Source organism: Oncorhynchus masou, chromosome 31, assembly GCF_036934945.1.
Source record: "Oncorhynchus masou masou isolate Uvic2021 chromosome 31, UVic_Omas_1.1, whole genome shotgun sequence".
Classification (NCBI taxonomy): Eukaryota; Metazoa; Chordata; class Actinopteri; order Salmoniformes; family Salmonidae; genus Oncorhynchus; species Oncorhynchus masou.
The window spans coordinates 39,464,684-39,479,609 of record NC_088242.1 but is presented as its reverse complement, the minus strand read 5'-3'; the positions used below and the strand labels follow the sequence as shown (position 1 = coordinate 39,479,609).

The following is a 14,926-nucleotide window of genomic DNA, read 5'->3' as shown; positions in this document are numbered from 1 at the left end:
TGGTCTAAACATGTTGCTACAGCAAATCAAATCACATTTTATTTGTCACATACACATGGTTAGCAGATGTTAATGCGAGTGTAGCGAAATGCTTGTGCTTCTAGTTCCGACAATGCAGTAATAACCAACAAGTAATCTTACTAACAATTCCAAAACTACTGTCTTATACACACACAAGTGTAAGGGGATAAAGAATATGTACATAAAGATATATGAATGAGTGATGGTACAGAGCAGGATAGGCAAGATACAGTAGATGGTATCGAGTACAGTATATACATATGAGATGAGTATGTAAACAAAGTGGCATAGTTAAAGTGGCTAGTGATACATGTATTACATAAGGATGCAGTGGATGATAGAGTACAGTATATACATATACATATGAGATGAATAATATAGGGTATGTAAACATTATATTAGGTAGCATTGTTTAAAGTGGCTAGTGATATATTTTACATCATTTCCCATCAATTCCCATTATTAAAGTGGCTGGAGTTGAGTCAGTGTGTTGCAGCAGCCTCTCAATGTTAGTGGTTGCTGTTTAACAGTCTGATGGCCTTGAGACAGAAGCTGTTTTTCAGTCTCTCGGTCCCAGCTTTGATGCACCTGTACTGACCTCGCCTTCTGGATGATAGCGGGGTGAACAGGCAGTGGCTCGGGTGGTTGATGTCCTTGATGATCTTTATGGCCTTCCTGTAACATCGGGTGGTGTAGGTGTCCTGGAGGGCAGGTAGTTTGCCCCCGGTGATGCGTTGTGCAGACCTCACTACCCTCTGGAGAGCCTTACGGTTGTGGGCGGAGCAGTTGCCGTACCAAGCGGTGATACAGCCCGCCAGGATGCTCTCGATTGTGCATCTGTAGAAGTTTGTGTGCTTTTGGTGACAAGCCAAATTTCTTCAGCCTCCTGAGGTTGAAGAGGCGCTGCTGCGCCTTCTTCACGATGCTGTCTGTGTGTGTGGACCAATTCAGTATCGGTGATGTGTATGCCGAGGAACTTAAAACCTACTACCCTCTCCACTACTGTTCCATCGATGTGGATAGGGGGGTGTTCCCTCTGCTGTTTCCTGAAGTCCACAATCATCTCATTAGTTTTGTTGACGTTGAGTGTGAGGTTATTTTCCTGACAACACACTCCGAGGGCGCTCACCTCCTCCCTGTAGGCCGTCTCGTCATTGTTGGTAATCAAGCCTACCACTGTTGTGTCGTCCGCAAACTTGATGATTGAGTTGGAGGCGTGAGTGGCCACGCAGTCGTGGGTGAACAGGGAGTACAGGAGAGGGCTCAGAACGCACCCTTGTGGGGCCCCAGTGTTGAGGATCAGCGGGGTGGAGATGTTGTTGCCTACCCTCACCACCTGGGGACGGCCCGTCAGGAAGTCCAGTACCCAGTTGCACAGGGCGGGGTCGAGACCCAGGGTCTCGAGCTTGATGACGAGCTTGGAGGGTAATATGGTGTTAAATGCTGAGCTGTAGTCGATGAACATCATTCTCACATAGGTATTCCTCTTGTCCAGATGGGTTAGGGCAGTGTGCAGTGTGGTTGAGATTGCATCGTCTGTGGACCTATTTGGGCGGTAAGCAAATTGGAGTGGGTCTAGGTTGTCAGGTCGGGTGGAGGTGATATGGTCCTTGACTAGTCTCTCAAAGCACTTCATGATGACGGAAGTGAGTGCTACGGGGCGGTAGTCGTTTAGCTCAGTTACCTTAGCTTTCTTAGGAACAGGAACAATGGTGGCCCTCTTGAAGCATGTGGGAACAGCAGACTGAGATAGGGATTGATTGAATATGTCCGTAAACACACCAGCCAGCTGGTCTGCGCATGATCTGAGGGCGCGGCTGGGGATGCAGTCTGGGCCTGCAGCCTTGCGAGGGTTAACACATTTAAATGTTTTACTCACCTCGGCTGCAGTGAAGGAGAGTCCGCTTGTTTTCGTTGCAGGCCGTGTCAGTGGCACTGTATTGTCCTCAAAGCGGGCAAAAAAGTTATTTAGTCTGCCTGGGAGCAAGACATCCTGGTCCGTGATTGGGCTGGTTTCCTTTTTGCAGTCCATGATTGACTGTAGACCCTGCCAGATACCTCGTGTCTGAGCCGTTGAATTGAGATTCTACTTTGTCTCTGACGCTTAGCTTGTTTGATTGCCTTGCGGAGGGAATAGCTGCACTGTTTGTATTCGGTCATGTTTCCAGTCACCTTGCCCTGATTAAAAGCAGTGGTTTGCGCTTTCAGTTTCACGCGAATGCTGCCATTTGGGAATGTTTTAATTGTTGCTATGGGAACGACATCTTCAACGCACATTCTAATGAACTCGCACACCGAATCAGCGTATTCGTCAATGTTGTTGTCTGACGCAATACGAAACATATCCCAGTCCACGTGATGGAAGCAGTCTTGGAGTGTGGAATCATCTTGGTCGGACCATCGTTGGACAGACCTCAGCGTGGGAGCTTCTTGTTTTAGTTTCTGTCTGTAGGCAGGGATCAACAAAATGGAGTCGTGGTCAGCTTTTCCGAAAGGAGGGCGGGGCAGGGCCTTATATGCGTCGCGGAAGTTAGAATAGCAATGATCCAAGGTTTTGCCAGCCCTGGTTGCGCAATCGATATGCTGATACAATTTAGGGAGTCTTGTTTTCAGATTCGCCTTGTTAAAATCCCCAGCTACAATGAATGCAGCCTCAGGATGTATGGATTCCAGTTTGCAAAGAGTCAAATAAAGTTCGTTCAGAGCCATCGATACGTCTGCTTGGGGGGAATATATACGGCTGTGATTATAATCGAAGAGAATTCTCTTGGTAGATAATGCGGTCGACATTTGATTGTGAGGAATTCTAAATCAGGTGAACAGAAGGATTTGAGTTCCTGTATGTTTCTGTGATCACACCACGTCTCGTTAGCCATATGCCCCCGCCCCTCCTTACCAGAATGATGTTTGTTTCTGTCGGTGCGATGCGTGGAGAAACCAGCTGGCTGCACCGACTCCGATAGCATCTCTCCAGTGAGCCATGTTTCCGTGAAGCAAAGAACGTTACAGTCACTGATGTCCCACTGGAATGCTACCCTTGCTCGGATTTCGTCAACCTTGTTGTCAAGAGACCGGACATTGGCGAGAAGAATGCTAGGGAGTGGTGCACGATGTGCCTGTCTCCGGAGTCTGACCAGAAGACCGCCTCGTTTCCCTCTTTTACGAAGTAATTTTTTGGGGGGCGTCGGCTGGGATCCATTCCGTTGTCCTGGGTGAAAGGCAGAACACAGGATCCGCTTCGCGAAAGTCATATTCTTGGTCGTACTGATGGTGAGTTGACGCTGCTCTTATATTCAGTAGTTCTTCTTGACTGTATGTAATGAAACCTAAGATAACCTGGGGTACTAAATGTAAGAAATAACACGTAAAAAAAAAAAAAAACTGCATAGTTTCCTAGGAACGCGAAGCGAGGCGGCCATCTCTGTCGGCGCCGGAAGTAGAAGGTAAGCAGTAGCTAAGTTGGGGAGAAGTCTGTCCATAACAAAGCGCTGCTCTGCCTTTTTAACAACACTATCAACAAGGAAGGTCCTACAGGCGCTAGTTTTGTCGCACATGGACTACTGTTCAGTCGTGTGGTCAGGTGCCACAAATAAGGACTTCGGAAAATTGCAATTGGCTCAGAACAGGGTGGCACAGTATTACATAGAGGCATGGCTAAATGGAACTCTATTCCACATCAGGTAACTGATGAAAGCAGTAGAAATCGGATTTAAAATACAGATAAATAAACACCTTATGGAACAGCAGGGACTGTGAAGAGACAGGCACATAATACATAACACAAGCACTCTACACACACTTGCACATGGATGTTGTATTGTAAATATGTGGTTGTGGAATGGTGGCCTGAGGGAAAACAATGAATGTGTTGGGTAAGGTGTGAAATGTAATGTCATGTAGTATTTTAAACTGTATGTAACTGTCTTATGTTGCTGGACTCCAGGAATAGTAGCTCAAGGAAGCAGTTAAATGGGGATCCATAATAAGTACAAATACAAAAAGGAAATATATTTTTTTTTTTTAATGTTTAAGTTGAAATACACTTACTAGCCTCCCGGGTGGCGTAGTGGTTAAAGGCGCTGTACTGCAGTGCCAGGTGTGCCATCAGAGACTCTGGGTTTGTGCCCAGGCTCCGTGGGGTGACGCACAATTAGCCTACCGTCGTCCGGGTTAGGGAAGCCTTGGCCGGTAGGGATATCCTTGTATCATCCGCGCACCAGCGACTCCTGTGGCGGCCCGGGCGCAGTGCGCGCAAGCCAAGGTTACCTCCGACACATTGGTGTCGGGTTGGATGCGTGCTGTGTTAAGAAACAGTGCGGCTTGGTTGGGTTGTGTATCGGAGGACGCATGACTTTCAACCTTCGTCTCTCCCAAGCCCGTACGGTAGTTGTAGCGATGAGACAAGATAGTAGCTACTAAAAACAATTGGATACCATGAAATTGGTGAGAAAAATAGGTAAAAATTGTTATTTTTAATAAATAAAGAAATACACTTACTAACTCGTATCAGCTCCATTAATATTCCTTTAACAGCCTCACTGTAGTAAGCAGTGCTCTATTCTGGCCCTCACTCTAATTTTCTAAGCAACTCGAGTCAGAGCAGTAGTGATGTGAAGTTTGAAAACGATTCTTTAGAGCAGGATTAATATGCTCTCCTCTGGCTCAGTGGCTCCGGAGATGTGATCTAACCACCAACTGTATAAGTATGCAGAGAGAAATACATCATGCTGCAGGAAGCAAAGAGATGAAAAGCACATGTTTAGAATTGATAATTGATCGCATGGTGCAAGAATGAATGCAATGATGGAATGATGGAAATAGCTTTGTAGAACAAAAACACAGCTCGTCTCTGCTCAACAAATTTAAACTCGACAATGAATCATTGGGGGGGGAGGGGGGGGTCTGCTGCAGTTTGCACAATATTGTTTGCAATCTCCCTCGCAGCAGTCAAGCAATTGCATTCCGCCAATAGTCATTCTCAATCGAGGAGTTTATTCAATCAGTATCGGTCTAGCTCTGCAGCATGATTGAAATATAATTTTCCGCTTCAGCCATCATATGCAGTATCAAGGAATTCTTATTTGAATGCCTGTCAATCACAAATTGTGACGGCCCTGAATTTTTCTGAACCGTCTCAGTGCTTCTCCTTCCAATAGGGTGCTTTCCCTTTCATTCCCAATTCAATAGCCAGCATCAGCTGCGCAAAAGTGGGGTTGTGATGGAGACGTGAATGAGGATGTGTTCAACCCTCAGTTCCGAAGCTTCTCTATTCCGTTTGTTTTGTTGCCGTTAAACGTGTGTTTTGTAGCCTAATAGTTTACCCAGGACCGGATCCACTCTTCGCGTCCGTGTACTACACCTCTCTGTTCTTCGTGGCCTTTCTCCGCTGGAGATCTGTTGGCGGATTGGATTGTCTGACTGACTACAACCTTTTTGTATACGGTATTTCATTTGTTTTGATGTGATGTATACTGTGATGATTTATGTAGTTAGTTGTAGTTGAAGACTTAGTAAGAGTTGATACGCTTTAAAGTTCCGTGGTAAAATAATTGTTATATTGTTTGTATGATGAATACTGGGTTTACGCTACACTTGAATGAACAGACAAACATTGCGTGACTAAGGTCACGGGGGTTCCCTAAAATCATTTACCGGGCTGGACTCTTTTTAGGGCTGAGGTACAGGATATTTCTGGAGCAACCAGAACTCATTTTGATATATTATTATAGGTGTGTGTAATCATTGATGTTGCTAATACAACCCACACAAAAGAATATAGTTGTTTTTTAAGTTCTTTCCAATGTTTTAAGGGTTTAAGAAAAGTTTATTTCCATCCTGACTTTTACATAAGTCCTTTGTATTGGTGTAGACTTGACGGACTCAGATGGGACTCACTCCCAAACCAAAAGGAGAAACCAATGTTTTCTCTGGTAGGCACAACCTACCTGGCACCCCTATAAATAATAACCTCAAGTCAAAACCGTTACAAAATGTACATTGTTTGAAGCACACTTATAAGTCTGTCACAAATGACAGCTCCAATAAGCCTCCTATATTGAACGAGAGGCTTGTAGAAACATGACTCTTGAGTTTTTAGTTCATCGTTCACCGGTATGGGGTCCTACATGCTCTGGGCATTACTGAAACAAATTCATCGAAAGATTTATTTTGAGTGAACAAGTTCAAAAGATTGAGTCAGTAAAAAGAGCCAAACTTCACGTCACTACAGAGTAGGGCATCAGGAATTTGGCCAATTTAAACAAGTGTGTTTTTCTCCACAGCATCTTAACACAGAAGAAATGATACCTTCGAGTCTGACAGGTTCTGCCCATTTCCCATCGGTGAAGCTGGGATTTCCTTTGGCTTATCACTTTTTGAGATGAAGGGTGTAAAAGAAAAAGGGGGGGGGGGTGCATTTTAGAAGTTTTTTAAAGGGACAATCTGCAGTTCAAAACAACAAATCAAACACCCCACCACTGATTTGGTAATAAGCTGAGATCAAAATTATAGTTCTCACCATGTTTAAAGGTTATACTGTGTTCATTTACAATTACATTGTACAAACAATGGATTCATAAAAAAATTCTTAGATTTTGGGTTCTGATGGAATATGTTAAACTAAGTCATTTTCTTCAAGAATCAATGGGTATATAACTAATTTAAAAGTCCAGAAATGAATGTAGCAATCGCATACTGCCCCTTTAAGCTTAACATGAAGTAAAAAAAATGAAGCAAAAGGAAGGGTTAAAGTTGCCTGCCCAGCACTAAAACATCCAAGTCAACAAATCACCTTTGATTGAGCCAACATAAACCATGATTAGTTATGATATTCACCTTGTGGGAGTATCTGGGGTACTGGGCTTGCACATGTGCCTGTGTGCATTCCAGTCCTCTGACTGGCAAGCCACTGAGCAGTAGCAGGTCTTCTTGCAGCGCGTACAGCGAAGGTTACCTGGAAAAGATGAAGGTTTATTCAATTCTAGCCCAGGTTATAGACATCGATCAATAGCATCCAACAACTGGCTTTAATGATTTGTTGTGCACTGATCAGTGATTTAAGGGATGCGGATTTAATAAGAAATGTCTACCGATTATGGATACACCTTCCAATGCGGGACACGTGCTGCTAAACAGGTAGTAATTTGAGTTAACAAGAAAGCTTCTCCTATGTTATACACCGTAACAGTAATCCTGTTCACAGTATGCCATAGAACAAGACAAACAAAGTGATACATCAATGAGAAATTAGCAGGGAAATAAGACCAACCTTGCTGACTGCAGTAGTTGCACAACTTAACAGTGAATGGGGGCATAGAGGCTGTTTTCTACAAGGGAAAATAACAGATGTTACACATGTTGTCACTGCCTTTCAGGCAGGCCTTACATTTGAGAGATAGAAAATTTATATTACAATAGAAAAATAATAAATGCATACCATAGAGCCGTTTGTGAGTACAGTAGTTTCTTTTCGGCTGGCCTCGGCTTTGACAAAGAAAATTATTATTATTTACATGCTAAAATTAGGGTGTTAGGTGACGCAACAAACAATGGACGCAATGCGAGAATTCGACAAAAAAACAGCAGTCAAATAAATGTAAAAATACAAATCATTTGAAAACTTGCATGTGAATATGACTGCACATAACGTAATAATTGAACACATTCATTAATGTTTTACGTAGTTATTACACGTTGATTACGGTTTCACTCGTATTTCATTTGTCACAATGATACCTATGCCATGATGCTGGTAAAGTTGTCTCACGCATCTACAGTGCTGGTCATTAAAAAAAAGCTAGCTAGCTCATGGATGCAAACAATGTTCTTCCCCAAAAACATAGCAAAATGACATCTGTTTCAGTAGCTATAGTTAGCTAGGTGTCATCTAAAATAACCCTAAATTCTAAGACAGTTCTTATTTGGTTAATGGTGGTCGCACCCATCTATGTGAAGCTAGCCACAATAAGGATTAGCCACAATAGTGGACTTTGAATTTAGCCTTCAACATAAAAGTATTTGTATTCATTTACATCACTGTCAAACTTTTATTTTGAAGGCAAACCCGCAAATTATATTATTGTACCAAATCCTTATTATGGCTAACTTCACAGCGCAGTCCGGTCGAGCCTCATGAGCCAGATGAAGTTAGCTGGCTACTTGTAACGTTAGCTTTGGGCAACAGGGTTAAGTTGCTGGCTAGTTATTAATTTTCATGAATTGAAGTTCCATTTCAATAGGCGAACAAGTGGCAACCTTGCTAATACTTACAAGGATTCCTAAATCATTGCTAAGAACAATGAAAATGGCTGCAGTTTCTACTGGCCATTGTTTTCAGGCTGGCTGCATTGGTGCTAGCTAGGTACCGAGCTAAAGCTAGCTACCCCAGAAGTCCAACAAATTATGCTTTATTACAAACGCGTATTGTAAACACATCGTTCGTGGCCGGTGGTTGCTTGTTTGCACAGCTTTGACTGTGCTACTGTATCTTTTTTGACACGCAAAGACCCAATCGGCGTTCCATAGTATGTATGTCGTGAAGCTAATAGCAGTGACACTATTACTGTGTAACTCCGGTAGGGCAACATCTGAAAAATAGCGCACTTGGTAGAGTGTAATGGTGCTCGACCAGTCGGTGAAAGCCAACATCACCCACGACAGAGAACGGTTGATTGTCAAGGGCAATGAATTCCATTATCTTGGCTTTAATGGATTTCGCCTTTGAGTTGTCTCGCTGAAATTGTCTTACTCTTACAAATGACTGCTCAACTTTTTGACTGCACGATCCACACAGACATCGTGGGCTAGGTTCGGAATGCTGTGTTGCGCAAAATTTTATGTGGCGTCATTATGCCATGTACCTACGTTATATAGGTATGCATGGTAGCTTTGACATCGGTTTTTAACGTCGGCGTTAACTTCTTATGGCTGCAGGGGCAGTACTGAGTAGCTTGGATGAAATATGCCCATATCAAACGGCCTGCTCCTCAGTCATAGTTGCTAATATTTGCATATTATTAGTAGTATTGGATAGAAGACACTAAAGTTTCTCAAACTGTTTGAATGATGTCTGTGAGTATAACAGAACTCACATTGGCAGGCAAAATCCTGAGTTGAAATCAAAACAGAAAGTCAGAAACCTGAGCTTGTATGTATTCACCAGAGTCCCCAATGAAATCCCCTTGATGTGAATGATGTTGCACTGCCTAGGGGTTCCACTAGATTAGAGGTCGACCGCTTATAATTTTTCAACGCTGATACCGATTATTGGAGGGCTATAAAAGCCGATAACCGATAATTGGAGGACCATAAAATCAGATACCGATTAAATCGGACAATTTATGTATTTATTTATTTATTTGTAATAATGACAATTACAACAATACTGAATGAAAACTTATTTTAACGTAATATAATACATCAATAAAATCTACTTAGCCTCAAGTAAATAATGAAACATGTTCAATTTGGTTTAAATAATGCAAAAACAAAGTGTTGGAGAAGAAAGTAAAAGTGCAATATGTTCCATGTAAAATATGTGCCATGTAAGAAAGCTAATGTTTCAGTTCCTTGCTCAGAACATGAGAACATATGAAAGCTTGTGGTTCCTTTTAACATGAGTCTTCAATATTCCCAGGTAAGAAGTTTTAGGTTGTAGTTATTATAGGAATTATATGACTATTTCGCTATGCAACATTTGTATTTCATTAACCTTTGACTATTGGATGTTCTTATAGGCACTTTAGTATTGCCAGTGTAACAGTATTGCTTCCGTCCCTCTCTCGCTCGCTGGGCTCGAAACAGCAACACAACGACAATTAGCGCGCGCTAACTAGCTAGCCATTTCACTTCGGTTACACACGCCTCATCTCGGGAGTTGATAGGCTTGAAGTCATAAACAGCGCAATGCTTGATGCACAACGAAGAGCTGCTGGCAAAACGCACTAAAGTGCTGTTTGAATGAAAGTTTACACGCCTGCTTCTGCCTACCACCGCTCAGTCAGATACTTGTATGCTCAGTCAGATTATATGCAACGCAGGACACGCTAGATAATATCTAGTAATATCAACCATGTGTAGTTAACTAGTGATTATGAATGATTGTTTTTTATAAGATAAGTTTAATGCTAGCTAGCAACTTACCTTGGTTTACTGCATTCGCGTAACTCCTTGTGGAGTGCAACGAGAGAGGCAGGTCGTTATTGCGTTGGACTAGTTAAGGTTGCAAGATTGGATCCCCCGAGCTGACAATGTGAAAATCTGTCGTTCTGCCCCTGAACAAGGCAGTTAACCCACCGTTCCTAGGCCATCATTGAAAATAAGAATGTTCTTAACTGACTTGCCCAGTTAAATAAAGATTAAATAAAGGTGTAAAAAAAATATTTAAATTGGTAAATGGAGTGCACAAAAATACCGATTTCCGATTGTTACGAAAACTTGAAATCGGCCCTAATTAAAACGACCATTCCGATTAATCAGTCGACCTCTACACTAGATGTCAACCATCAATAGAAATTATAATGATGTCTATGTTGTTGTGGGAGTGAATGTGAGAGCAGAATATATCAGATGTCCATCAAGCAGACATTTTGTGATCTCACTTTTCCCTCATGGTAGTCACTTGTGTTCCATTGCTCAAGAAGACAAGAAGGAGTACTCCGGTTAAAAACATCCTAATGATTGATTCTGTACTTAGTTTAAAATGTTTCTTTGACCGGTAATATCACTTTTTGAATTTTTTTGTCCGATATAACGCTGACCAGAATTAGAGTTTGGAGATGTATACCAAACGGTATCGGGATTTCAGCCATAACAGGTTAAGCTAGACACCAACCGATGTTGGCATTTGTATCTAATATTGTCCGATTCCGATGTTCACCGATATATCGTGCATCCCTACTGACTAGGGATTAACATTGACCAGTCCACAACCTTTTTGACCTTTTCCAATCACTTGAAAATAAGATCTCAGCAATGTTAAGTCGTATCCTCATGAAATAAAGTGTTCTGTGTTCCTGAGAAGCTTCTCTATAGCATGCAATCCAAAGTATAATACCAGAACCATAATATAATTTTGACCCCTAACACCCTACCTAATAAAATTACTACAGTATTCATAACAGACATTCAGCATAACCATTATGAATATCAAGCAGCCATTACAGTTAAATAAATCCAGGAGCTGTATTTCAAAATGACATTATCACTAATCAACTATCATTTGACACATTGCATAGCACATTCATACAAATACCATCCCCGTTGGAGTTCGCTAGAGGCCGGTCTGGTGTTGTGCCAGGGGCCCTTGGGGTTGCAGTGGCACCTGCTGGGCTGGTTGACGGCCTCCTCAAAGGCATGTTGGGTTGCATCACGTTTTGGAAAGATCCACGGTTCATGATCATGCTGTCAAACCTAAATCAAAGACCATATTAAAAACAGTCTTAGCTAGGTTGTTGAAACATTACCATATCACTCCAAGATTGTTTTGGCACTTCGTTTGCGAGCAACCATGTAGCTAACCAAGTTGTTTGACGAATGACTACTAGCTAGCCAACTGGTGGTGAACGTAGTTATTTTCCTCTCCTATCATCGTGGCAAGTTAAATGTGCCTTCGAAATATAGCTAGCAAGATGTGTCCCAATATAACTAGCTAGTTAAGTAACCTTGAGTTTGCACCATATCATTGGAAGACAACACTTCAATTAGTCTAGCTATCTAATCACTACTTAACGTTCTAGTAAATTAACTATTTAGCCAACTCCAGTAACGTTAACTACTAACGAAATGAACTGGCAAACTCAGCGAGACGCTAGCCAATTACTTTGTAGCTAAACCCAAAGGCTGCATAAAAACTAATTGGAATATGAAGTCATTTATAGTGTGAACATGAAAGACGTGCATTATTCCAATGAGAACATAATTCTTTGTTATGTAATTTGGTGATAAATGTGAATGTACCTGTCTTTCACCGTCACACACGGTGTTGTGCCTTTCCGTTTCTGATATCCACCCACGCGCTGGACTAGACAATGTCCACGCGCTGCGCTCCACATTTTGCGCGTGTCAAATTGCTATTTTTTGTTCTACGTCTACATTGTCTATATACCAAAAAATATATATTTATTGGTTTTGTATTATACTTTTATGATGCTAATTAGATCTATGCCCTCTAGAGCCCTTTTGTGAATTAAAGAGGCAATAGGGTAGACAAATTAATGGTGTTCGTTTTTCAAATGTGTCTTTTATTTTAACCTGTCCAGGCGAGATATTTGGGGCGTTCATGTGCTGTCGGAGTTATCAGAAGTTCGTAGTTCTGACTGAAGTTTCATTAGAACGACCCTCCAAATTGTAATTTCAAGTGGCAAACTGAGGAAATATTGTTTATGTTTCAAAATGTATACTTGTGTTTTGTCTAAAGCATATTCATCGGTTGCAACTCTGTCGGTGCATGCGATACAATTGCAATCAGTCGATATAATTATCAACTATTATTAGAAATCAAGCGATATGAATCAAACAGTGGGGCACCGCCTGACCCACTAGTTGGTCAGAAGGTTCAAATCAACGTGTCACATCGTGGTGTAGATGTACTGTACTAACAATGACACAATAACGCGAGATCACATTTCCAGCACGCCGACACCCAGACCTCCCTTGCCCACAATAGGAATGGTAATTGATAAATAATGAGTGAGCATTGCACTGACATTGCTAGCCCGTGGTCGCGTTGCTTGCCATCGGGCCCGTTGCAGGTCTACACCGGTGCGTTCATTGCAAGGCTCCGTACGGTTGCTTTGCAAGCCCGCGGACACGTCGCTGGTCGACACGGGTGCGTTCCATGGGTCTTCATTGCTTCATAACTTCTGAGTGTATTATAACGGATACTTAACGGAACAGATTAGCATAAATTGCTCAGATTATTTGATGATTTATTGGCCTCTACTTTTTTTTTTTTTTTTTTTACAAATCCCAAATCACTATTGCAGGGCTGACCAACTCTGTTCCTGGAGCTACTACCCTATAGGTTTTCGCTCCAAACCCAGTAATAACTAACATGATTAAACTATTCATCCAGTTAGTTAGGTGCGCTAGATAACGGTCTGAACAAAAACCTACCCTCCCATCCAAACCCAGAATCCTATACTGGATTTCTCCAGACTTCCAAGACAATATTTGGAAGGATGGCCACGCGAGGCTAGTGGTGAACATATCACCTAACCACATACTGGTGGTGTTCCTGCTTGTGTAACAGTATAACTTTAGACCGTCCCCTCGCCCATACCCAAACTACTACTTCAAGGTCTCAGAGCAAGTAACGTCACCGATTGAAACGCTATTTAGCGCGCACCGCTAACTAAGCTAGCCGTTTCACACCCGTTACACTCACCCCCCTTTTGACCTCCTCCTTTTCCGCAGCAACCAGTTATCCGGGTCAACAGCATCAATGTAACAGTATAACTTTAGACCGTCCCCTCGCCCATACCCGGGCGCGAACCAGGGTCTCTCTGCACACATCAACAACAGTCAAAAGCCGCGGCCCTTGCAGAGCAAGGGGAACTACTACTTCAAGTGACGTCACCGATTGAAACGCTATTTAGCGCGCACCACCGCTAACTAAGCTAGCGTTTCACATCCGTTACACCTGATTACCTTGAAGACGTTGCATTGTATCAACCTATGGTTGTGCGCCATGTCATCTACTGTCGGGCATTACATTCCTATATCATAGGATGTGGTTAGCTGATATGTTAAACACCTATCCAAGCTTTGTGAGATCTGACAGGCGTTTGCAATGTAGTCAGGCAGGAATGGAACCCAAATGATATAGCGGTATAATAATCTAATACCCGACTGCGCAGTTGATGACGTGACGTAGAAAGCAACTATTGGTTGATGCAATACATTATCTGCAATTTGGTCAGGGCCTGGAACATGATCCTCAACTAGCTGAATCAGGTATGTTATGTTAGGGTTGTACTGAATACCCACAGGATGGTTGATCTCCAGGAAGAGAGTAGGTAGATCTGCTGTAACCTATGTGAGTACTAGTTTGTATTTATTGGTGCAGATCTTAGCAGAACTCTACTTTTCAATGGAAAACTAAAAACAAGCCTTTCTTATAGGACAAGTTCAGTTAGTCCCTTGCAGTTTCAGTCCATTTTCATTCTGGGCCTGTGTGGCTCAGTCGGTAGAGCATGGCGCTTGCAACGCCAAGCGTCGTGGGTTCGATTCCTGCTGGGGCCACCCATATGTAAAAGTAGTGGCCCCAGCCGACTTGTAAGTCGCCTTGGACAAAAGCGTCTGCTAAATGGGATATATTATTATTATTATATATTCTGTTTGGTGCCGATTGAATACGAGCCTGTACTGCCTCCAACCAAGTCCCAGGCTTTTGTGGGCACACTGCCCCACGACGGCTCATTTGCTCTTCTATAGTTTCAGTTTAGTTTTTGTGTAGAGTAGTCTGGTGCATTCGTTGTTGACCGATGGCCGTCCCAGATCAAAAGGAATAATGTGACGGACTGGTGTGGTCTCCCATCTCGTCTGTGTGTTGTGCCTTTAGATTGGTCTGTTACACTGGTCACAGCAAGACTCTTTATTGCCACACAGAGTTGGTGGTAATTTATTTTGGTACAGCATGATAGGAAAAAACTTGCACAAAGCTTTAGTTTGAATTTATTAGTAGACAAGTAGAACATTAAGGCCAAGTGTGAATTGCATTGACTCTTGAATTCCAAGAGACAAAATAATATAGAACAGCAAAAGTACATGAAAAAACAGACATTAGGTTGGGCTGAGGCTAAGGATGGAGGTTTGGCTAAGGATGGAGGTTTGGCTGAGGATGGAGGTTTGGCTGAGGCTGGAGGTTTGGCTGAGGCTGGAGGTGGAGGTTTGGCTGAGGATGGAG

The 14,926-nt window shown here is 42.5% G+C and overlaps 1 protein-coding gene across 1 annotated transcript in view; it reads right to left on the bottom strand.

Moving 5' to 3' along the window:
* Positions 1-12,027, bottom strand: part of tdrd1 (tudor domain containing 1) — a 90,737-nt gene extending 78,710 nt beyond the window's left edge. Inside the window, exons 1-6 of the mRNA XM_064950951.1 lie at positions 11,977-12,027; positions 11,273-11,430; positions 7,457-7,503; positions 7,289-7,346; positions 6,856-6,973; positions 6,328-6,391 (exon numbers count right to left, since the gene is read on the bottom strand). Of these exons, the coding sequence (XP_064807023.1) occupies positions 6,328-6,391; positions 6,856-6,973; positions 7,289-7,346; positions 7,457-7,503; positions 11,273-11,420 (435 nt within the window). The 5' untranslated portion in view covers positions 11,421-11,430; positions 11,977-12,027. The remainder of the gene's footprint in view (positions 1-6,327; positions 6,392-6,855; positions 6,974-7,288; positions 7,347-7,456; positions 7,504-11,272; positions 11,431-11,976) is intronic.
* Positions 12,028-14,926: the final 2,899 nt, after the last annotated feature.